The sequence below is a fragment of the Elgaria multicarinata genome, chromosome 9 (genome assembly GCF_023053635.1).
Source record: "Elgaria multicarinata webbii isolate HBS135686 ecotype San Diego chromosome 9, rElgMul1.1.pri, whole genome shotgun sequence".
Classification (NCBI taxonomy): domain Eukaryota; kingdom Metazoa; phylum Chordata; class Lepidosauria; order Squamata; family Anguidae; genus Elgaria; species Elgaria multicarinata.
This window is the reverse complement of record NC_086179.1, coordinates 46,942,031-46,965,615: the sequence shown is the minus strand read 5'-3', so window position 1 is coordinate 46,965,615 and position 23,585 is coordinate 46,942,031. Positions and strand designations below refer to the sequence as shown.

Sequence of the window (23,585 nt, the reverse complement as noted above, 5' to 3'; positions counted from 1 at the left end):
AATCTATTAAAGTGAATTATATATAGCAGCCTAACTGTACACAAGACTGCAGCCAGAGATTCTTCTATAGCAATAACATTGGTTTTGTTATTGGAATTCTAGATATGCCATTTGGTCTACATGTCTCTGTACCCCAATTTATCCATAAAACAGCACATGCATTTTCCATGAGAGGAGGACAGTGCAGTAAAAATTACAAATTCTTAAGGTAGTATTGGAAAGTGTAAACATATTCCTTGTTAATCATTTTCAATGAACCTTATATCTTTATCAATATAGCAATACTCCTTATGTGTAAAAAAAAGTCAGTTATACATTAACTGTATTAAAGATGGATGATGGTGTGGAGAATGGAGAGTTCTCATGATATTCATAACCCCTTTCTAAGGGATGTGGGGGGGAGGGGTAAGTTAGAATAACAAATTGTTATGAAGACAGAAGATGTCAAAAGTAGGATTTTAAAAAGTATAACAAATTTATGGATTTTCTTCAAAAGCAAAACAAAAACTATTACAGACAATAAAATGTTTCTAATATACTTTACACACCAAGTAGAATATTTCTTTTTCTCAGTGGATTCACCCATAATGATTACATCAGCCACAATAATAACAAAAAGGTAACACTGGGAGGACAGCAGTAAAGGACCAATTCCTAAAAATAAATGAATAAATAAATAATCCAGTAACAAAAGAAACACTGATATGAATGGCTGAGAAAATGATGGGAACTATGTCACAAGAGCAATACCACAAAGATATTGTGGTGGAAAGAGCTGCCTGTTATAAGCCCCTCCACTGGAAGATCTTCCATTGGCCAAAAAATTGCGGGTGGGAGGGACAAGCCAGTATGACAATTTCCTATGTAAGCCCCACTGTAATGTACAATAGTTCTATTGTGGATTTGTAGACTACCCAGCTCTTCAGGGATCCATTTTGTGAATAGCCCACAGAGCTTCAGCTGTTGAGTGGTACAAAAATGTAATAAATAGATACATACAGACATAAATACAGAAACAAGAAAATAAATTATACACACGTCACTCCACCAGGTCCCAGGCCCAAGGCATGAGGTGGATGGTTCCAGCTCTGGTGTTCCTCCTTCCTAGAAGGAGGGGCAACAGTTAAGTGGCAGAGCATGCTTTGCATACAGGCCACCCAAAGTTTAACCCATAATTTATATTCCCCCCCCCCCCAAATGATCTTGGGTAGTAGGGCCAGGAAAAAATCTGATTGAATCCTTGGATAGCCACTGACAGTAAGAGAAAACAATATCAGGGTACGGTCTGAAGGCACATGATGCAACCACCTTGCTGAAGTTAAGCAGGTCTGGGTCTTATCAGTGCCTGGATGGAAGAGTGGAAATCTTATGCGTACCACCTTAGGTTCCACCACAGAAGGGATTTAAATATCTTAAGCGGTATACCAGTATTATAAATAAATAAATAAATAAATAAATAAATAAATAAATAAATAAATCCAAGGAAGAAAGGTGGAATACAAATGTAATAATTCACTAAGTAAAAGTAAGATGGAGCAAGAACCTTTCTCATCATAAGGCAACTTCTTATATTCTTACGGTATGAAAGTTCCCAGAACTGCAGATAACAAAAAATAGAGGGCCCATTTCCCAACAGATTCCACATCTATATTACAGGTCCGGAGAGTGTTGAATTTTAGCACTTGGAGTGAGTGCTCCATGTGCACAACAGATGCCACTAGTGGAACTCAGTCACCACCATGTATGTTACAGAGTTAGTTATTCATATCTTTGCAGGTGTACTCTCAAATCAATAAGCACGCCCTTAGAGGTAATGCGGTCTAGTTCAATATTGGGGAATGAACCTGGAGACAGATGAAATTAGTGCATCATTTCATGATAATGACTCTTGGTAGAACAATATATGTTGGTTGAGAGATCAAGAATAGTGGATATTCTTATTGAGGCTTTCAGAATGATCATTACAAATTTATAACAGAATGTGTATTTTCAGCTGCAGTAAGTATCAACACAGCTTTCTTACAGTGCTCACAGTAGAGAATACCAGCTGCATTCATAGGACTTCTGGATCAAAACGGTCTTCAAAACAAAACAAGCCACCAACTATTGTACAAACACAAAGCACCATCACATTTTTAATTTATACGTGGATACGATGGAGTCAAATTCTTTTGACAATATACTGGCAGAGGCCTACAAAACCTTTAAATTATGAAACAGCATTTGCTTTGTTTAGTACATCGGTTCTTCTCAAATGGGAGACGGAAACAACAGAGAACTGGATTTTGGAGCTTGAGAGATGGACAAGAACTTGTTTGCACTTACTATAAAATTCAAACATTCCAACAAAGTAGTCATTGTATATTGCCTGACTGAACTCATAAAAACTAGATTGCTTTTGTTAGTTTTGTGATTTCCCAGATTGCCAATGTCAGTAGCAAAAAAATCGGAAAACAAGTCAGTCATTTTAGGGAATGGCACCATTTGGGATTCAAGCAATGGTGCTCACTTCCCTAATAAGGAGGGGGGAAATCTGCTGCTGTAGATTTGCCTTATTGACTCGGTGGCTGTGAAGTCCATATGCTAATGCTCCTAATGATCAACCATTCCTTTTGGCTTTTGGTAACAAGTATTCTCATACAGTTAATATCAAAAAGGACTTTGTGCTCCACATCTGTAATTTCCAAGTTTCCATTTTTGAACTCCCCTATTCGCAAGAAAGTAGTACATTGCCTCCCTTTTTTGCCCCCAACAATTTTGCCCCCAACTTCCAGAGCCCCATGATGCAAGATGTCATTTTGACGGTCTTCTGTCCCAGTGACAACTTTAATCCTATTAATTTTAATAGGCTTTTCAAAGACAATCACATAGAAATCTCCAGTTGAGGGTGCTTTGCCCCAGAAGTATTCATCAACACTACTATATGCCTTGCTTGCCTCATAATTTTCAAATACATTCATATTGGTGTGCAGGTTGGCAGGAGGGTTATCGGGAAGGTCAAATGAATCCTCTTCAAAGTCATCATCCTTCAGTTTATTCTCAGCTCCTTTGTAAGATGAATAATATCCCATATGCTGGAAGAGAGATGGTTTGAAACGTATCACATCCTTTTGAGCCAACAGCCCACGGAAATGTATGAGCAGCCAATCACAAGGCATTTCCTGGTAGAACATCAGCAAAAAATGGGCCAGACGAGGGAGATCATGGGAATGGTATAACTTCCCAATGTAGCCCAACTTAGAAAATTCTAACGTCACCCAGTAGGTTCCCTCTCGTGAAGTTATGACTTTCTTAATGACAGTCAAGAAGTTCTTTGCACATCGAACATCATCTTCTAACATAACATAATAATCAGAAAGGTTAGCACAAAAGTTAAGCAAGAAAGCATAATCTACATTTTGCTTGGAACGGAATTTCACTCTGTCTTCTGGATCATTATAATTTCTCTTAAGGCCATCCAATACTGGATAGTATTCTTCAGGAGTATGGATCACCATTAACCTCCCAGCAATTACATGATGGGCAAATTTCTGGGAAATATCTTGAACCATCCCAAGGCACCAGGTTGAGTCGAACTCTGCCAGGTGCACCACCACCGCAATTTCCTTCAGCTCTTCATAACTTGACTGCTCAAATATGGACTTGATTGTTTCCAGCAAATAATTTCCCTTTTTTCGTTTGACTGAGGACAGTCCAATAGTAAGATACCCTGGATAAATAAAGAGAATTAACCATTTAAAGAGAAACTCTATAACACTGAGAAGGGGTTGTTGGGGGGTGGGGGTAGACAGAGTGTTTGGTTCATTCAAAATAAATTATCTGAATGATAATAACTGCAGCTTGTATGCAATCAGCAGGACTTTAGGCTTTTTTCTTTGGGTAGCCATTCCCACTATAATGTCATATGACAAATGGTTATTGAAATTACCTTGGTTACTAGGGATGTGCTCCGCTCCGATTAGGAGCGTAGAAGCAGTAGCGGATTGGCCTGCTCCGCCTTACCCAGAGGCGGAGTAGGAGCGGACCGCGGACCCCCTAGAAGCAAGGCGAAGAGAAGCGACCATTTTTCGGAGCTCCGAGTTCAGGCGGAGCACTCCGGTCGCCATCTTGAAAACATTTCGCCATAGGATTGCATTGCGGCAAATAATCGCGCATAACTACGTTGTTTTTGAAGCTATCATTCTGGAAATTCTTGTGCACAGAGAGTCGTGGATGGGGGTCATTTTGAGACCACTCTCAACTTTCTGCGTTGTCTGGGTCGCGGGCTATATTTTTGTGAAAATCGGGTCAACCGCGCGGCTCAAACTGCGTTTTCGGCTTTTCGCCCATAGGATTGCATTGAGGGAAAGAATCGGGGATAACTGGGGGGGGGGTTAAGCTATCGTTCTGGAAATTCTTGTGCACAGAGAGTCGTGGATGGGGGTCATTTTGAGACCACTCTCAACTTTCTGCATCGTACGGGTCGCGGGCTATATTTTTGTGAAAATCGGGTCAACCGCGCGGCTCAAACTGCGTTTTCGGCTTTTCGCCCATAGGATTGCATTGAGGGAAAGAATCGGGGATAACTGGGGGGGGGGTTAAGCTATCGTTCTGGAAATTCTTGTGCACAGAGAGTCGTGGATGGGGGTCATTTTGAGACCACTCTCAACTTTCTGCATCGTACGGGTCGCGGGCTAGACGTTTTTAAAAAATCGGTGGGAAAAATACCTTTTTCAAAGGGCTGAGGGGCAGAGTCAGCTCCCGGTCATGATGATCCCAAAGTTGGAGGAGGGCATAGGCAAAACAGGTAACTTGGGATTCTGGGAAACTTCTCTTTCTTCATCTGAACAGGCTTTTCCCCGTGTTTTTTAACACAGTAGCCCCACCAAATGCACAAACACAACCTGAAATCATATACTAAGCCAAGAATAAGAGATAGAAACACAGCACTGCTCCCCACCCTAACCTTGGGGAACAACTGAATCGATGTGGTGCAAGGGGATGAGCTCCCCTAGGGCATCTCATCGTGGACGTGCCCCCACTCTCTCCTGCACTGGAAGGCCATTAGAGCCTTCCAAAGAGAGTAAAACGGTGGAGCAATGCCTATCATGAGTTGAAGTGAATGGTCACTTTTCAGTGGTGGAGCAATGCCTGTTCTGAGTCGAAGTGAGCGTTTTACTTCTTCTCAGAGCTGTGGCTGTCAGTGTCTTGACCTGGCAGCTACTTCCCCCTCCCCCGGGCACGTCCCCCTATTGCTGGTAAAAGACAGATATAGCCTTTTAAAAAAAGTTCTTCTTGTTGTTTATTCAGCAACTGCTGCTTTTAATTCCACCCCCCTTTGTTTATTTGTTTATTTATTCCATTTTATATGCATTACTGGCTTATCCTTGGCTCACTTCCTTATGCCCCCAGAAATGCCAGCTGCATGCCTGCCTGCCTTCCCTTCCTCCTCCCCTGCCCACCTCGCAGGGATGTTGTGTGTGGGGTGCCCGATTTTCAAAAATTCGCCAAAAATCAGGGGATGATGGGATTGCTTTGAAACTTCGCATGCGTGTGTATATCCCCATGAGGTGTCATGGTGCCAAACATGAGGTTTCTAACTTGAACAGAAAAAAAGTTGTATAATTTTTTAGCTTTCAATGCAAGCCTATGGGGTGGGGGGAAACGGAGCTCCGGATCCGGATCCGGAGCTCCGGGCGGAGCGGAGCGGAAGTGGGCGGAGCGGGGGCGGGGCGGAGCGGCCCGATCCGGAAAATGGCGGATCTGCAAGTGAAGCGGAGCGGGGGGTCTGTGCACACCCCTATTGGTTACCACGCCTGGCTCAAGGCAGGTCAACCCCTGAAGATTGGGTTGCTCCTCCCACCCAATCTGTCTGCCACATGGCTTGCTATTCTTGATGTGGGTGTGCACACCACCTTGCCAGCATGCTCCCCATAGTGTTTCCACCTTCAGGAGCCGTGCTGTTCATGTGTGAGGTTGGGAAGTAGTGGAACCTCTTGCGATACTTCACCTGACCTTGCACAGCACTGCGCAGCTCCTGAAGGTTGGAACACCTTACAGGCAGTGTGATAATGAGATGGGCGCATGTACGCACACCAAGAAAAGTAAGCCAGGCAGGCTGGGCCAGCTGGGTTGGCTGGTCAAGTGGGGCAGGAGGTGCACAAGTGGGTTGGGAGGCATAAGGCAAGTGAGTGGATGCCTCTTGGTCCTGCTGGCCAGCTATGTAGGCGCCCGGCAGGTCCAATAAGTGGCTGACCCTTTGGAGGGGAAGGCACCGGTCTTCACCCACATCCTTCTGCTTCATGGTAGTGCCTGCCCTGCTGGTTACCCTGAGGGAGAAGGTGTAGCTCAGTGGGGACTTTGCATACAGAAGGCCCAGGTTCAGTCCATGGCATCTCCAGGAAAGGGTGGAAAAACTACTGCCTGAAACTCTGGAGAGCCACTGTGAGTCATTGTCAACAGTACTGGGCTAGATGGATTAATGGTCTGACTCAATATAAGGCCATTTCTTATGTTCTCGTGTATTTCAACAGGAGGTAATCATGGTAGTGGAGAGCTGCTGGCTGTTTGGGTTCTAAATCAAATCTCTCCTGAATGCACAGAATTAGTTGGTTGATACTTTGGATTACATCAAGAGTAATCTATAACCTGTATGCTGAAAGAGCAAGCTTTATAGCTTTTCTCCAGCAAGATGTATTAGTAGCATATTGAAGCTATTGCATTAAACATAAGTTGCAAGAAGTAGTGTGAAATGGACTAAAAGTCAAGATGAATGTGTGCAAAGATGCTAGCAAGAAAACTATATTTAAAATATTAACAACCTACAATCTGACAAAGGAACGGGGAAATCAAATTTATGGCTTAAAAACTGTTTACAACTCAACCCATTAGGGAATAAAGTATGAAGTGATGAGCTTCCTTTTCTTTTCTTTTTTTCTTTTTAACAAAAACACTTCAAAAAAGAAAAAGCAAGACCCTGAATCAATTGAACCTCTGCATTTTTGTTAAAAAAAGGTCATATCATTTTCAGTAGGAGAGCTCAACTGTGCTTAAATCTCTTCCACTGAAATCAATGGATTTTAAATGTGCTTCATTTTGGCTGGGTTGTACTGTAAGGATATATTTTGAAATGAAACTGTCCTGAGAAAATTGGAGAGGAATTTTTGGAACTCTAGAATCGAATCAATAAACCTTCAGGTTTCCAGGTGATCTGCTTATGTTCCTATCTCCTAGGAGAATGTCAATTTACATCCCTAGGACAGTATAGCATCTTAACACTTTTTAATACTTTTGTGTGCCCACAGGAGTAATGAAATGTACTCCAAAGGTGACTTTCTCATCTGAACAAGAAAAAATGAAAATGAAGAGCTTACACACATTCTTGGGATAGTGAAACCAAGGGAACCACTATAAAATCATAGGATCATTCTTAAAGTCTAACAATTCTCAGGTTTTGTTAATTTCGCCTATGTTTTAAAGGCAGTAATTTTGACTTTCAGGTGCATGTGCATTTCAGTGCACGTGACTCTGTGATTAGGTGGTTTAGATGTTGGAAATTCATATTCATCTCACTCATATGATACGCATCTCATTGGATGGCTGTAGAAAAATCTGTTTCTGGCCTGGCTTGCATGATAGATCGGCCCACCATGGGGTATTTAACACATGTTGAGGATGTCGCGCGCACAGCCACATTTTGTATATCTAACCCCATTTGGTGGTTATCATGTCATGAGAACCCAGTGAGCATGGGTTATGTGAAGGTTAAACAAGAACGGACCATGGGCATGTGTGGGTTATTTAACTCTGGCATAACCCACACTTGTCAGGTTTGCATTATACAGCAACCCCTGAGTTGGGCTTGGATATGCAAAGTGGCAACCATGGGCATGTCATGCGAACCAAGCCCCCCCCCCCTCTCCCTAACCTTCCTCAAAGGCTTTTTGCAAGGGTAAGATAAGATAGCTGTATTTTCATTGCCCTAAAGTTCTTGATGGAAAAGTTGAGAGTTAAAATAAATTTGTTCTTAAGTCATTGTAAGGTACAATAGTAAGGGGGATAACATATTGAATTTAGAGTTGTTTTGCCCATGATTTTGCAGAACCCTGTCTGACCTAAGGATCAATTCTACAAACAGCATAAGAATGTCATTCAACTCATGAGTTATGAAGACCTCTTTCTGTGGAAAAGGAAAATGTATTAATACAAAGTTCAAACTTCTTCCCCAGAAATCTATAAAGCAGCAAACCCAACTTGGCAGCCTATACTCTGACTGTTACAATTAGATGAGATAAAAATCTTGCTTTAATGAAATCGACATGTTCAGTTACTTACTTTTTCTGAGCAAAGGTGTGCCAGCCAGATAGCGATAGGAAACATTTATTGATCCTGAGAAATTGGACAGATCTTTAAAAGTGTGAACATATCGTTCTGAGTTTAATTGATGTGTTGCTGTTTCTCTGATTAACTGTTTGTCTCCATCCTAGCAGTTGGGAGAGAAACAGAAATATAGATATATAAGACATACATAGTAGTAGCTAATGTGAAGAATGCAGGGAAATGTAGGGAAGCAAACACAATCCTACCCTGTAAAAGTGTGTAGAACTTGCTGTCTTTTAGTCCCAATCTAGCTGTGCCATATATAATCAAACAGGTGGTTCCAGGTGGAGATGCATTTTAGCATGTGCATCAAAAATGCCTTTATCTCCCCAATACTTGGAGCTCCATCACACCTACTTTTTTTTCCTGGTATGCATCCATGATTTCCACCTGTTTCATTAGCACATCAAGCACAATTCACTTTCACGTGTGTGTGTTGTTGCACTATTTCTCCTTGTTTACCTTTCACCTGCACCAGCTCGCTCTTCCTGGTATCCTTGCCCCACCCCACCCCTTCTCCTTCCCCCTTCAGTTAATTGGTTCTTGTGGTTGATGGACAGTCTTATGAATATGGGCACCTCTTCCCTCCTGCTCTAGTTTTGTTGTCTAAAGTTTAGCAATTTAGTGTTCCATCGGCTGGGCTCCTCTTACAGCAGGCAAAAAAAAGAGAGGGAAGTTGAAACGGGTGGATGATAGAGCAATGAGAGTGGGGTTGGAGCAGTGAAAATCTGTTTGACTGACACAGCAAGCTGGAGAACCGCCGCCACCCACCTCTTTCTTCAGCAAGACCACCCTACAATGCACCCCCCACCCCTGAAGGGATGTTCTACAACATAGGATGAGGACAACAATACACAGGGACAGGAGGGTGGTTTTATCCCATGTGGAGAAAAAATACTGCACTTTCCCCACCCCAGAAAAACACAGAAAACAGAGGTAAAGAGGTGAGATGACTGCAGGACAGGAACGACTTCATGTGAGGGTCACGGGTCAAAACGGTAAACAAGGCAGGAGAAAAGTGCAATAAAATGCTGGTGTGATGGAGGTCTTGATTTGAAATCTGAACAACTTCATCTGCTCTTGCAAATACCCTCATTTTTATCCCATCCCTCTGTCTAAGCCTTCTGCCACATTGCTTTCCTTCCTCCTTCTCCAGTAGGGTTAGTTGAGTTCCATTGGAATCAATGGGATGAGTTAGCCTTGGCTTAATTCCTATTGATTTCAATGCAAATGAAAGTCAACTAACGAAGTCTGGCTCCAATCTAATGTGACCACCTTTTCTCCTTCAGGGACCTCCTTGCATTAAAAAAGTAATAGCTTGTGCCCTTGCCTGGGGGTGGGTGGGTGGGAGGCGGGAGACCCTATGTTGCATAAACAGAATTTAAATGTATCAAGTACAGGGGTGAGGAGGGTAAATGTTTTGTAAATGCTAATTGAAATTCCATTGAACTAAGACAGACAAATGAATAGATTGCTTCATCCTGGCCTCTGTCTTGACAGCCTTGAGTCTGGGCCCCGAGACCCTGGGCTCCCGAATTGGTGCTCCTTCCCAGCATCTGCATGGGAAGGAGCACCAAATCAGAGTTGCCGCTGGCATAACCAAGAAGAGGGGAGGAACTGGGCAGCCGCTCTCTTCCCTCTGAGCTCGCTCTAGCTGCCCGGTTCCTCTCCCCTCCATTTTTTTTAATTTTTCATCTTTAGATGCGAAGGTTCACATCTACAGATTAATAAGGGGGAAAAAACAGGAGGAGAGAGGAATGGGGCAGCCAGAGCGAGCTCAGAGAGAGGAGAGCCGGCTGCCTCCTTCCTCCCCCTCCCTGGTGCTTGTCCCAGCAGTGGTGGCAGCTTCCCTGCTGCCTCATTTTTCTCCTCCCATCTTGCTTTTTTTCTTTTTTTTTTTTTTTAAAAAATACTTATTTATTTACAGTGTGGAGTCCAGAGCTCCCTGTCCACCCCCTTCCAACACCCTCTTTAAATTATATTTTATTTTTATTAAAAAGGCTCCACAGAGGCACGGAGCCTGGCTTCAAGCTAAAAAAAAGTCAGGATAAGTACCCAACTTTTTTAGTGAGGAGCTTTGGGGCTTTGCCCCTAGATCCCTTCAGAGTGGCAGCTGCATCATGTAACTGCTGCCACTCTGAAGCTACCCCAGGGTAAAGTGCCCGTGTAGATGAGCCTCTGGGAGATAATTAAAAACTGAAATTGCTAGAGAGCGTCACCTGGTTCTTACAGTGCCAGGTGAAGACCTTTTTATTTCCCCAGAATTTTAGCATTTTGGCATCCTAGTCTTTTAGCTCGACTATTTTAAATCCATATTTTAAATCTCTGCATTTCAATTCAGTTCTATTCTGGTTGTGCTTTTTTTTTTTTTGGTAGTTTTAAGCTTCCATATTTTATATTTTATGCTGTACCTTGTGGTTTTATTTTTTGTGAACTACCCAGAGAGCTTAGACTATTCAGATATGTAATTAATAAATAAACATGTCTGGAGATTAATGAGTTTTCCATTTTTATTAGAATGTAACGAATTATCTAACAACTCCTCTGTGAAGCATGTTTTCCTGCCCCATTTCATTTCATTCATTTTTATTTTTATTGGAGAAAAAAGTTTTCTTCAGCAGCCTTCAGTCAAGATCAAGACCAGAGCCTCAGCCTCATAGACCTTTGAAGCAAGTATATGATGTGATTCCACTAATACAAATTCTAACTGTATGAAAGATGCTGCAGAGTGTTTCATATGTATCTCCTGTGCAAGTGTCTTCTTCGATACATCTCAAAGCTATGCTTCATCTTCCTTTATTGTAGTCTCCTTCTCAGGGGATATTAATGCAAAAGCGACTTTGGTGTAGTGTCTCAAAGGAGGCCCTGCATTGAAATGGCGATTTTAGTTCATTCTTCCATGGCAACATCAATGTAGCAAACACTCTTATGCTGCAATCTTATGCATATTTACCTGGGAGTAAGTCCGATTCAACACAATTGGGCTTACTTCTGAGTATGCATGGATAAGACTGCATTCTTAAGCAACTTTGGTGATGGCACCCAGCTGGATAAATGGAAGAAATTCTCAATAAGTCTTGAAAATCCCAAGACGTCAATGGGTTGGATCCAACATCACATACGGCTTCCACTCTTCCAATGGGACTTCCACTTGTGCAGGGAGCTTCAGGGTAGAGGAGATCCCTATATGTCCCTCAACCCTCTGGAGCAGATTTAGGGGGCCCACAGGGGGCTTTAGGGGGTAGGGAAATCCATTTCTGCCAGCAGATGATCAACATTGGATCCAATCCTTAATTTCCACATGTTGTCTGAAACATTTGTAGAAGGTTCAGTTCTACACAAGCAGGTGGCCAGGTCAAAGTTTCTGCAGCCCTTTTCACACCCTCTTTCCCCCTCGCCCCCAGCAACTGCCTATTTGCTTAAGTCTCCTTCTGGGTCCAGTGTTCACCACCTCCCAGAGGAAGAGGACAAAATATGCAGAAGTTCCTCCTCCTCATCACTCCCCTAGCTACTTAGGCACTTTCTACACCTAAGGATTATCCCAGGAAAATAGAGGGATTGTCCCTGCCTGCTCCTAGGATCCCCTGTGTGTAATTTGAATGTGTGTGTGTTTTTAAATTGTATACTTTTAATGTTTACTATTTTTAAATGTTGTAAACCGCCCAGAGAGCTTCGGCTGTGGGGCGGTATATAAATGTAATTAAATAATAAATAAATAAATAAATGATCCCAGGACAATCCCTAGAGAAAAGGCAGATGTACAAACAGCCTTACTCATTCAGAAAGAGTGGGTGAGTAGACAGCAAGAGTAAAGGGGTTGAGCAGCACAGCCAGGGTCTTTGGATTTTCAGTGGGGCCCCCAATGGGCAATGGACCTCAGCAGTTGCCCAACAGTACTGAGCCTTGACATCTATCCTGCATGCATATCAGTTGTGGACAACTGGGGTGGGCTCAGGGGATCACACCACGAATCATTTATTTATTTAAAAAGTCATGTTAGCACTATGGAGTGCTAAACGGGTCAAATTTAGCTTTAAAATAAGCCAAAATGACCTATTTAGTGTTCTGCAGTAGGCATGTGCTCCGCTCCGATTAGAAGCGCAGAAGCAGGAGTGAATTGGCCTGCTCCGCCTTGCCCAGAGGTGGAGTAGAAGTGGACCGCGGACCCCTAGAAGCAAGGCGAAGAGAAGCACCCATTTTCGGAGCACTCCAGTTTCCACGGTCCGATCCGATCGCCATCTTGAAACATTTCGCCCATAGGATTGCATTGCGGAAAAGAAAGGGGGATAACTGTGTTGTTGTTGAAGCTATATTTCTGAATATTCTTGTGCTTAGAGAGTCGTGGATGGGGGTCATTTTGAGACTACTCTCAGCTCTCTGCGTGGTGCGGTTCATGTGCTAGAATTTTTTAAAAAAAATGGCGGGAAAATACCTTTTCCGAAGGGCTGAGGGGCAGAGTCAACTCCCGGTCATGATCACATGATCCCAAAGTTGGAGGAGGGGATAGGCAAAACGGGTAACTTGGGATTCTGGGAACTTCTCTTTCTTAGTCTGAACGGACTTTTCCCAGTGTTTTTTCAAACAGTAGCCCCACCAAATGCACAAACACAACCTGAAATCATATACTAGGCCAATAATAAGAGATAGAAACACAGCACTGCTACCCACCCTAACTTTGGGGAACAACTGAAAAGATGTGGTGCAAGGGGATGAGCTCCCCTAGGGCATCCCATGTGGACGTGCCCCCACTCTCTCCTGTACTTGGAGGGCAATCAGAGCCTTCCAAAGAGAGTAACCCGGTGGAGCAATGCCTATCATGAGTTGAAGTGACAGTTCTACTCCTCGGCTCTCGTGGTGAAGCAATGGCTTTCATGAGTTGAACTGGCAGCTTCTTCCCCCTCCCCTGGGCACGTTACCAGCACTTACCAGCACTTTTATTGCTGGTAAAAGACAGATATAGCCTTTTTTTTAAAGTTCTTCTTGTTGTTTATTCAGCAACTGCTGCTTTTAATTCCACCCCTCCTTTGTTTATTTATTTATTTATTCCATTTTATATGCATTACTGGCTTATCCTTGGCTCACTTCCTTATGCCCCCAGAAATATCTGCTGCCTGCCTGCCTTCCCTCTCTCCTCCCCTGCCCGCCTCGCAGGGATGTTGTGTGTGTCTGGCTTTGACTCAGGGGAGAAGTCCTTCCTGCGCTCACTTGGAGTTTTGGAAGTTCCAAATCCATTTTTCAAGTGTGGAAGAAGATTCATATAGGTTTATCTCTACTCCCCAATTCATAGCATGTTGGGATTTCCTTTGAAATGGCCCCATTGAGATGTCTGCAGGTTTAAGCCCCACCAGAAAACAGGGGATGATGGGACTGCCTTGAGTCTGGGCGTGCGTGTGTATCCCTGGATAAGCTATCATGGTGGCGAGTTTGAGGTTTTTAATGTGCAAATTGACGGAGCTATCGAAAGGGGTGTGAATGGGGTTTTGGATTTTCATGAATTCCCAAAAAATCAGGGGATCATGGGACTGCCTTGAGTCTGGGCGTGCGTGTGTGTCCCTGGATAAGCTATCATGGTGGCGAGTTTGAGGTTTTTAATGTGCACATTGACGGAGCTATCGAAAGGGGTGTGAATGGGGTGCCCAATTTTCATAAATTCCCCAAAATTCAGGGGATGATGGGATTGCCTTGAGTCTTGGCATGCGTGTGTATACCTCTATGAGGTGTCATGGTGCCAAACATGAGGTTTCTAACTTTCACAGAAAAAAAGTTGTATACTTTTTAAGCTTAATGCAAGCCTATGGGGGGGGGGGAAACGGAGCTCCGATCCGGATCCGGAGCTCTGCAGCGGAGCGGAGCGGGCATGGGCAGAGCGGGGGCGGAGCGAAGCGGCCCGATCCACAAACCACGGATCTGGAAGTGAAGCGGAGCGGGGGGTCTGTGCACACCCCTATTCTGCAGCACTAATGTGTCCTTAAAAAACCTTCCCACCTAAATTCACAGAGGTTGTGATAGGGGCACATGTGGAGCAAGGGGTGCATGGAGCTCATGGGCTATACATTGCCTACCCCTGATCTGTAACTTTCCTTGATGGTGTATATCTACCCTTATCATTATCACTTCCCCAACCACATGGGTATTCAGAGGTATGAGGATTTCACTTATCCATGAAATCACTGCAGAGTTCTGAAAACCATCCATTTTCCATGCACTTTGGTTCTAGGAATGGCTCACATGACATGTTAAGCCATAATGATCCTATTAAGATGACACATTAAGCCATGATGGTTAAGCATTTTGAGCTAAACGTTACGGCTTAGTGTGTCATGTGAACCATTCCTAACTGTGGTGGCTACATAGCCACAGTTTAAACATGCTCACTAACCACGGTTAGGCTGCAAAAGGGCATGTCTAACCATGGCTTAGCATGTTGTCTGAACAGGCTCTATGTCTAAACCTAGCCATTGGATAGGGCAAGAAAACTAGGCAAACATAGCTGTGGCTCTGTAAATAAATATGCTAAGTTTGTTTTGAAAGAAACAATGAAAAATAACACCTTTTATTATATATAAATTAAGCCTAAGACATAATCATGCCATCTGGGAAGTTCATATAAAGATCTGAAAACAAGCAAAAAAGAAACAGCATAAACTTCAATAAATAAAAAAGCACTGTGATGTATCTGGGGGATTTTGAAGCAATTAGCAAACCTAAGGAGGCATCAGCAAGAGTGACAGAAAATATGTTATAAGCCAGGCCCAATTTAATCATAAGTGAGGGGTTGTGAATAAATAAAATCCCACACAACATCTTAATGCAAGCAGAGCCACTAGAGGAAGTTATATATCAAAAGTCAAGCAGAATACTAAAATATTACCAAGCGTGGAACTCTCTAGTAGTAAATGTCTTGTTGACTGAAGCCTGAACAGCATTATACAAAAGCAATTTCTTGTGCCATGCTGAAAATTTTGAAGATCCCATTTTCACAACTTGGGGCGGGGGGGGGGGGGTTGGGGAAAAATGAAAACTCTGGCAAAAGAGGCTGGCAAAGGTGAGCATTTTGGAGAATTTTCTTCTTGGGGAGGGGGCAGGGTTTCTACATAAGTATAAGAAGCTTTGAGGGGATCTTCTTTCTATTTTTTTTTTAAAAACACCCCCCCCCCCAGTACTTGCTGGATCCCCAGGAGTTCTTCCTGAATGTTTATTGGAGAGGGGGAGGTCACATGGTTTCTAATAGGCATTCATGAAGAATTGCTTGGCTCCTCAAAGTGCTAGGGGAATTTTGTTATGTTTTAAATAGAAAGAAGACCCCTAAACAACTGACTACACTTCTAAAAAGTATGTGGATATGCTGTACCCCTCCCCAAGGAGAGAATTCTTCAAAATTCTCCCCCTCCTTGTGAAAGCAGCAGAAAAAAATAATGCCTCTTTCGCAGGGAGAGAAAAAGGTTCCCGAAAATAGGGGGCAGGTTTTGGCACATCCCTAGTAAATTCTACCAGTGGTATATTAAAAATAAAATAAAAATGGGTTGGGTAATCAATTTGAACAGTGATTTCATTTGAGTAAATTGCTCGGTCCTTCTAAGGCAGGGAAGGGCAACTTGCTGCTTTGACCTACAACTCTCCCATCAACCCTAGCCAGCAAAGCCAATGGTGAGGGCTGATGGGAATTATTGGACTAATTATCAGGTGGGCCACAAATTGCCCAGCCTTGTTCTAAGCTGAGGAACTTGGTACTTTAGCTATCTGCCTTCGATGGAAGAAGAAGAAGCTACAGAAGTCATCTTGGGTGAGCAGGAGAGATGGACAAAAAGCAGCCCATCCATTTTGTATGCATATTGTTGCTTCCAGAATAATCTGGCTAGTTGCTGTTGGAAAGAGAATGGTGGACTGGATGGATCTTTGGTCTAAGCCAACAAGGCTGTTTGCGTTCTTGTGTGCTTTGCTCTTTTCTTTCTCACGTAGGGACCAGCAGAGCTGTGAATGACCCCAGCTTATGACAAATAAGACGAGTATGTTTTCAGCACCAGCAGCCAGCAGCCAGAAGCCTCCTGATTGCAACATTGCTACAGCTTCTGACAGATGCCAACTTTTACAATACTGAGCATGTGCAAATGAGGTTGATGTTTTAATGCTCCACATGTGTTTTAATGTTCCCCATCTGTTCAATAAATTATGCAGGAGTGAAGAGAACGGTCCCAACAGTGACAGCTATCTTTGTTCTCCATCTCTTGCTTAGGCAATAAGTAATTGTCCACTCCCCCTAGTCCCCTACCATGGCTCACAAGCAGTTGAAAACAATCCAGATCTCCCTTTGGGCAAGCTATCACACTGTTGCAAAAACGTTATGACTCATTTGGGATATGTTAGGCCCATCCTTACATGCCTGCATTTGGTGTGTGTGTGTGTGTGTGTGTGTGTGTGTGTGTAAGTCTGCTAATTTGTTTTTGATTACCTATTCTTTGAAAGTGTAGCCTCTTTTATATATTAAACTGGTGCTGCCATGAGTGGCCTCCCTGTCATGACTACACAAAACAGTGGAGGCTGGTGTCGCCAATGTCAGTGGGGTGGTAAATCTGCTCCAGGTTTCAGTCAGAACTTGAAAGGAGCTATCTATAGTACTGAAACCTATCTCCAAGATGGGATCAGCACCTTGGATAGGTCTTTTTAGATTTCTGACTGTTTCTGAAACTCAGAGCAGATTCACTGTCCCACTGACATCAGAGCCACCAGCCTCCACTGGCACACAGAACAGCATATGGCGTGCAGCAAAAAAAAAAAAAAGAGAAAAAGAGGGTGGTATCAGGAGATAGCCGCTACGTGGTTATAGATGCTCATTTTTTCTATTAAAACTATATCATCCGTTTCTACAAGAAAATCGCACTTATTTTCAAATACATGTGTTTAGCATCAAAGCAATGGAAGACAACTCCATTTTGTCCTGGAGAAACATGTCTCTAAGGCGGAGGAGAAGAGACATGTTAATTGTGTGCTTCACAACTGAAGTAATTTGCATGGCTGTCTAAATCCCGCCTCCTGCCCGTAAGTCCTGGTCTAAAATTACCTAGTTCACAGATAGGAAATGTTTTTGGGCTCATGGGCATATTTGGCCCAACTTGAGAAACTGTCTTGGGCACCATCACAAAATGGATGCACTGCGTCATCCTACAGCAGCCCCCCATCTTCATTTCCTAAGAAAAACTCTGAGCCCCACGTCTGTCCTGTGGGGAAAGATTATGGGAAAAGCCAGAGGCCCTTGCTTTGCTTTCAAGCCATCATAGCTGCCAGTAAGAAACTCTGATGTTATATCAACCATATATATATATATATATATATATATATATATATATATATATGGAGGGCTAGGGAAACTCAGCAGGCAACAAGAAAGGTGTCCCAGGGGACAGTGGTGCCCAAGGGCACCAATTTGCCTACACATTACTTTTTTGCACCACTGTATTCAACTTACCAAGACATAGCTATCTTCAATGTATACGTTCATGAACAACAAGCAAATGACCAGGACTCCTAGAAAGGATACCGCAGATCTCTTTCGTAAGCACCTCATTTTGTCCCAATGCTTCAGTGTGAGTCTCAAATGGAGAAAGGCATATGACACCTCCTAAAAGAGAAGAAAAAAACAGTGAAATTTGTTGAGGAACGCTCTTGATTGACTTGCTGTTGTTCCTTGACATTTCTTACAACAGGTTTACTCGTTTATCATTGGGTACTTCATGTCAGTATTGGGAATTGCCATAAATTCCATTGTTTAGTGCTCACAAACCTGGAAAGGTTTGAAATGTGATATATGGTTCAAAGCCATTTCTACATGGCATCTACCAAAATTGCTATTTACATGTGCAGGATTCTCTACTCAGATGCCCATGCCAAAGAGCTGGACATTAGTGGGGGTGGGGTGTGTGTCAGAGGAAACAGTGTCCTGCTTCTTCTTCCTAGGCATGGACCCCCTTGATGCAAGTAACACATTAAGGGAAAAATAGTCTCTTGGTATGTGTGGACCCAACTGAGACAACCCCCTATCAGTCTACTTATTATTCATATGGTTACTTTATTCATATCTCTAAAGTCTTTTATCAGATATTAAAACACATGATTCTCAGCTGAATTCCAATATTGCATATAGCTAATGTATTCTCAGTTGGTAGTAACTAACCAAAACGATCCCAGGGTGACAATGGAAAGGTCACAAAGAATTACATGTTATGTTTAATATAAAACGTTAGGGGGACCATATGGAAAGGAGGACAGGGCTCCTGTGTCTTTAACAGTTGCATAGAAAAGGGAATTTCAGCAGGTGTCATATGTATGCCTGCAGCACCGGGTAAAATTCCCTCTTCATCACATCAGCTAAAGGTACAGGAGCTATACTAGAGTGACCCAATCCAAAAGAGGGCAGGGCTCCTGCAGCTTTAACTGTTGTGATGTAGAGGGGATTTCACAATATGCTGAATGCATACAAATGACACCTGCTGAAATTCCCTTTTCTATGAAACTGTCAAAGATACAGGAGCCCTGTCCTTTTCAAATGGTCACCCTATATAACATGCAAATAACTCCTCCATTTTCTTTGCTTTAATAAGCCTGTGGAGTCCCGATCTAGATTGGGATCACTGTGTATGTGTAGGGAAGTTTTAAGTCTTTTTATTCAGCCACTTCCCCCTTCAAATACCACCACGGGGACTAAAAAAAGAAAAAGAAAAGAAAAATCCCTACCCTACCCCCTCTTTGTAAAGTTACTGTGGTGGTGGAGTGGGGGTAATTTTTATTTCAGTGGCTGGGAACTTCCCCCACCAAAACACACGTATGTGTGGTAGCCCTGATCTTGATTAAGGCCCAGTTGCTTACACTGTGTTAAACAAAATGATGACTATCAGCCACATGCGATACATTTCACATAGGTATATTTTAGTGGCAGCAAAACTCAGTGCAAATTTCAGGGCATACAAAATTGGGATGGGGGAAAGAGCTCAGTGGCAGAGCACTTGTGCTCCTTGGTGGAGGTTCCAGGTTTCATCCGCACCCTCTCCAGACAAAACAGATCTCAATTTGTAGAGAGACATCTGCCTGAGATGGTGGGAAAACATTGCCAGTGAGAACAGACTGTACACTAGATGAACCAATAGTCTGGCTCATCATGAGACAGTTTAATATGTTCAAATTCAAATGCTAGGTTCTACGAGGAAAAGGGACTGGGGGAAAAATCTCATAATGCTATATTTAAATTTATGGTTACAGCAACATTTGGAATACTGCATATTCTTTGTGGTTGTCCCATCTCTAAAAGGATATTGTAGAATTGAAAAAAATGCCAAAAAAAGCTACTGTGATTTTAAAAGTGATAGATCACCTTTTTATTGGGGCTGTGCTCTGCTTCCCTTTGGTTCAGAGAAGCAGGAGCGAGGCGGCCTGATTCGCCTCCAGAAAAGGTGGAGGTGAAGAGAGTCGGGGGGCTGCGGATCGAGGCGAAGAGGATCGCCTCAATCTGGAGCTCCGGACACAGGTAAGGGGGGGGGACTCATCTGGCGCTGCCACCGCCGCTGCAGTCCCTGCGGCAACGGCAATGGAGCCAGGTAAGGGGGCATGGAGGAGGGAGGCTTACCTCAATTGAAGCCCACAATGGACTCAGGTAAGGGGGCGGGGGGGGTTGGCCTATCTGGTGCCGCCGATTCTGCCATCCATGCGGCAACAGCAACGGTGGAGCCAGGTAAGGAGGCAGGGAGGAGGGAGGCTTACCTGCGTCCGTCACGGGCTTCAATTGAGGCCCCGGCTGAAGCTGGAAGTGAAGGCCGAGGCCTCTTCCAGCTTCAAGCTGGGGCCTCAATTGAAGCCCATGACGATGGACACAGGTAAGGGGGTGGGGGGTGGCTTACCTAACACTGGCACCGCCGTTCATGCAGCGACGGCAGCAAAGCCGGATCTCGCTCTGCAGAGCAGAGTGGGGAACTGGTGGAGCGGCGCGAAGTGGATCAGACCCCATCTGGATTTTCTGGATCGGGCCACGAAGTGGATTGGGGGGTGGGGTCTGTGCACAGCCCTACTTTTTATACAACAAAAGATGGCATTGTATGGGACTTCTAGGGTTAGAAGTAATAAAGAAGGAGGGGCATGTTCAGGGATGCAGGGATTTTGTTCTATTTGTTCCATCTGTGTTTTGCAGACATCTTTCATTGCATCGGCTGCTCATTGATGGAATCATTTATTTATTTTTGAGGGACGAGCAAGAATTTTGTTTAACTTGTGCAAGTAGGCATTAGCACAAGTAGCAAACTTACGTAAATCCTTCCTCCCCACACACCTCTGCAAGTGAAAAGTTGTTTCACAAATTCATGGTATCCACATGACTTGGAAAATGCCAGTCTGCTGTAAAATCTGCAGGTCGGATTTCTAGAAATAAAAACTCATTTGAATCCATTGCAGATTGCTCCAACATCCCTAGGCTTGATAGAGGTCTGTAAAATTATGAATGAGATGTAGAGCATGAATAAAAATATATTTTCTCTTCCTGGAGATCTGCTTCAGACATTAGCTGAGCTTAGAACCATTGCTCTACTTTACAGGGACCCATGTTGTATTTAACAATATATTCCTGCTAGGGGTGTTGGAGAAATTCACAATGGATTCAAATCAGTTTGGACTCCTATGAGTCTGACCTACAGATTCTGTAGTGGACTGGCTTCTTCTGAGTTATATGGATTCCATGGACCTGTGGACTGGCTTTTCACCCACGGAGTTTTCTGAACAGGGCCATTAAGGGTTGCTCTGCACTCCTGAAACTAGCCTTCTTCTCTTAGGGATAATGGAAGAAGCTGACCTATTGCCAGTGTGTCAGCCCTGTCAGCTTCTGTACATGGAATTGGAGGGGCATCATCTCATTCTTTGCCTTGGACAGCAAAATGTTAAGCTGGTCCCGCTGTTCACTAAACTGTTTTGTTTATGGAGAATTAGAGATGGTAACAGCAATACTATTTTTATTTATTTATTTATTTATTTATTTATTACATTTTTATACCGCCCAATATCCGAAGCTCTCTGGGCAGTTCACAAAAATTAAAACCATAATAAAACAACCAACAGGTGAAAACACAAATACAAAATACAGTATAAAAAGCACAACCAGGATAAAACCACACAGCAAAATTGATATAAGATTAAAATACAGAGTTAGAACAGTAAAATTTAAATTTAAGTTAAAATTAAGTGTTAAAATACTGAGTGAATAAAAAGGTCTTCAGCTGGCGACGAAAGGAGTACAGTGTAGGCGCCAGGCGGACCTCTCTGGGGAGCTCATTCTACAACCGGGGTGCCACAGCGGAGAAAGCCCTCCTCCTAGTAGCCACCTGCCTCACTTCCTTTGGCAGGGGCTCACGGAGAAGGGCCCCTGTAGATGATCTTAAGGTCCGGGTAGGTACATATGAGAGGAGGCGTTCCTTCAAATAACCTGGCCCCAAACGGTTTAGGGCTTTAAATGTCAATACCAGCACTTTGAATTGGGCCCAGACCTGGACTGGCAGCCAATGAAGTTGTAAAAGGACTGGCGTAATGTGATCTCGCTGGCCAGTCCCTGTTAGTGAACGGGCTGCCCTATTTTGTACCAGCTGAAGCTTCTGGACCGTTTTCAAAGGCAGCCCCACGTATAATGCATTGCAGTAATCCAAGCGAGAGGTTATCAGAGCATGGATAACTGGAGCTAGGCTATCTCTGTCCAGATAAGGGCGTAGTTGGTATATCAACCTAAGCTGATAAAATGTGCACTTTGCCATTGAGTTCACCTGTGCCACAAGTGACAGTTCTGGATCCAAGAGCACCCACAAACTACGGACCCTATCCTTTAGGGAGAGTGCAACCCATCCAGGGCAAACATCACCTCACCGGACAGATGAACCACCCGCTAACAGTACCTCAGTCTTGTCTGGATTGAGTCTCAGTTTGTTAGCCCTCATCCAGTCCATTACCATGCCCAGGCACTGGTTCAGAACAGCCACTGCCTCACCTGGGTTTGTTGAAAAGGAAAGGTAGAGCTGGGTATCATCCGCATATTGATGATACCTCAGTCCACATCTCCAGATAACCTCCCCCAGTGGCTTCATGTATATGTTAAACAGCATAGGGGATAAGATAGAGCCCTGTGGAACCCCATGGCTTAGGAGCCATGGCACAGAGCAATAATCCCCCAGCACCACCTTCTGGAATCGGCCATCCAAGTAGGAGCGGAACCACTGCAATGCAGTACCTCCCACTCCCAGATCAGACAACCTATCCAGAAGAATACCATGGTCAATGGTATCGAAGGCCGCTGAGAGGTCCAGGAGAACCAACAGGGTCGCACTCCCCCTGTCCCTCTCCCGGCAGAGGTCATCCCACAGGGCGACCAAGGCAGTTTCCATTCCAAAACCAGGCCTGAAACCCGATTGAAATGGATCTAGATAATCCGTTTCATTCAAGAGTGCCTGGAGTTGTCCTGCAACCACTCGCTCAAGCACATTGCCCAGGAAGGGGATATTAGCCACTGGCCTGTAGATGTTAACGTCCTCCCGGTCCAGATTAGGCTTCTTCAGGAGTGGTCTAATTACCGCCTCTTTTAAAGAGGCCGGCACCACTCCCTATCTCAAGGAGGCATTTACAACCTCCTGGACCCTCCCCCATGAGAATAAAATAACCCTCTTATTCTCATGGTGCCACTTGAAGGAGGTCACTTCTACTTTCTGCCTAGCAGGGCAGCTCCTGCAAAAACTTAGAGTGTGATCCTATGTTTGGACAGAAAAAAGTCCTACAACTCCCAGCACTCTCCAGACAGCATTGCTAGCTGGGGAATGCTGGGAATTGTAGGATTTTTTTCCTCTGTCTAAACATGCTTAGTGTCATGCCCATAGAGACCTATAGATTTGAAGCTGTATAGCGTGTTGTCAGTATCACCACTTATGTTAGCCTTCCCCAACCTGGTGCTATCCAAATGTGTTGGACTACCATTCCCATCACCCCCAGCCATAATGCTGGCTGGGGGTGTTGGGAGTTGTAGTCCACAGCCACCGGATAGAATCAGCTAGGGGATGGCTGACCTACATGTTCACCAATGAGCCACTGTCAAGGGCTACACAAAGGAAGGATGGGTTTAGAAACCTTCAGAAATTTACTGGAACGTGGGAACATAACAAAAGAGAATTAATTATCTGAAAAGAGAATTAATTATCACAAACAATAGAAAAGTTCAGAGC

General features: G+C 43.8%; 1 protein-coding gene across 1 annotated transcript; it reads right to left on the bottom strand.

Annotated features, from left to right (window-relative positions):
* Positions 1-2,032: 2,032 nt before the first annotated feature.
* MGAT4C (MGAT4 family member C) lies at positions 2,033-20,350 on the bottom strand. The gene is made up of 4 exons (XM_063134986.1): positions 20,249-20,350; positions 17,822-17,974; positions 8,314-8,461; positions 2,033-3,709 (listed from the first exon to the last, which is right to left on the bottom strand). Exons 1-4 carry the CDS (start codon positions 20,348-20,350, stop codon positions 2,553-2,555), a joined length of 1,560 nt encoding a protein of 519 aa, XP_062991056.1. The 3' UTR covers positions 2,033-2,552.
* Positions 20,351-23,585: the final 3,235 nt, after the last annotated feature.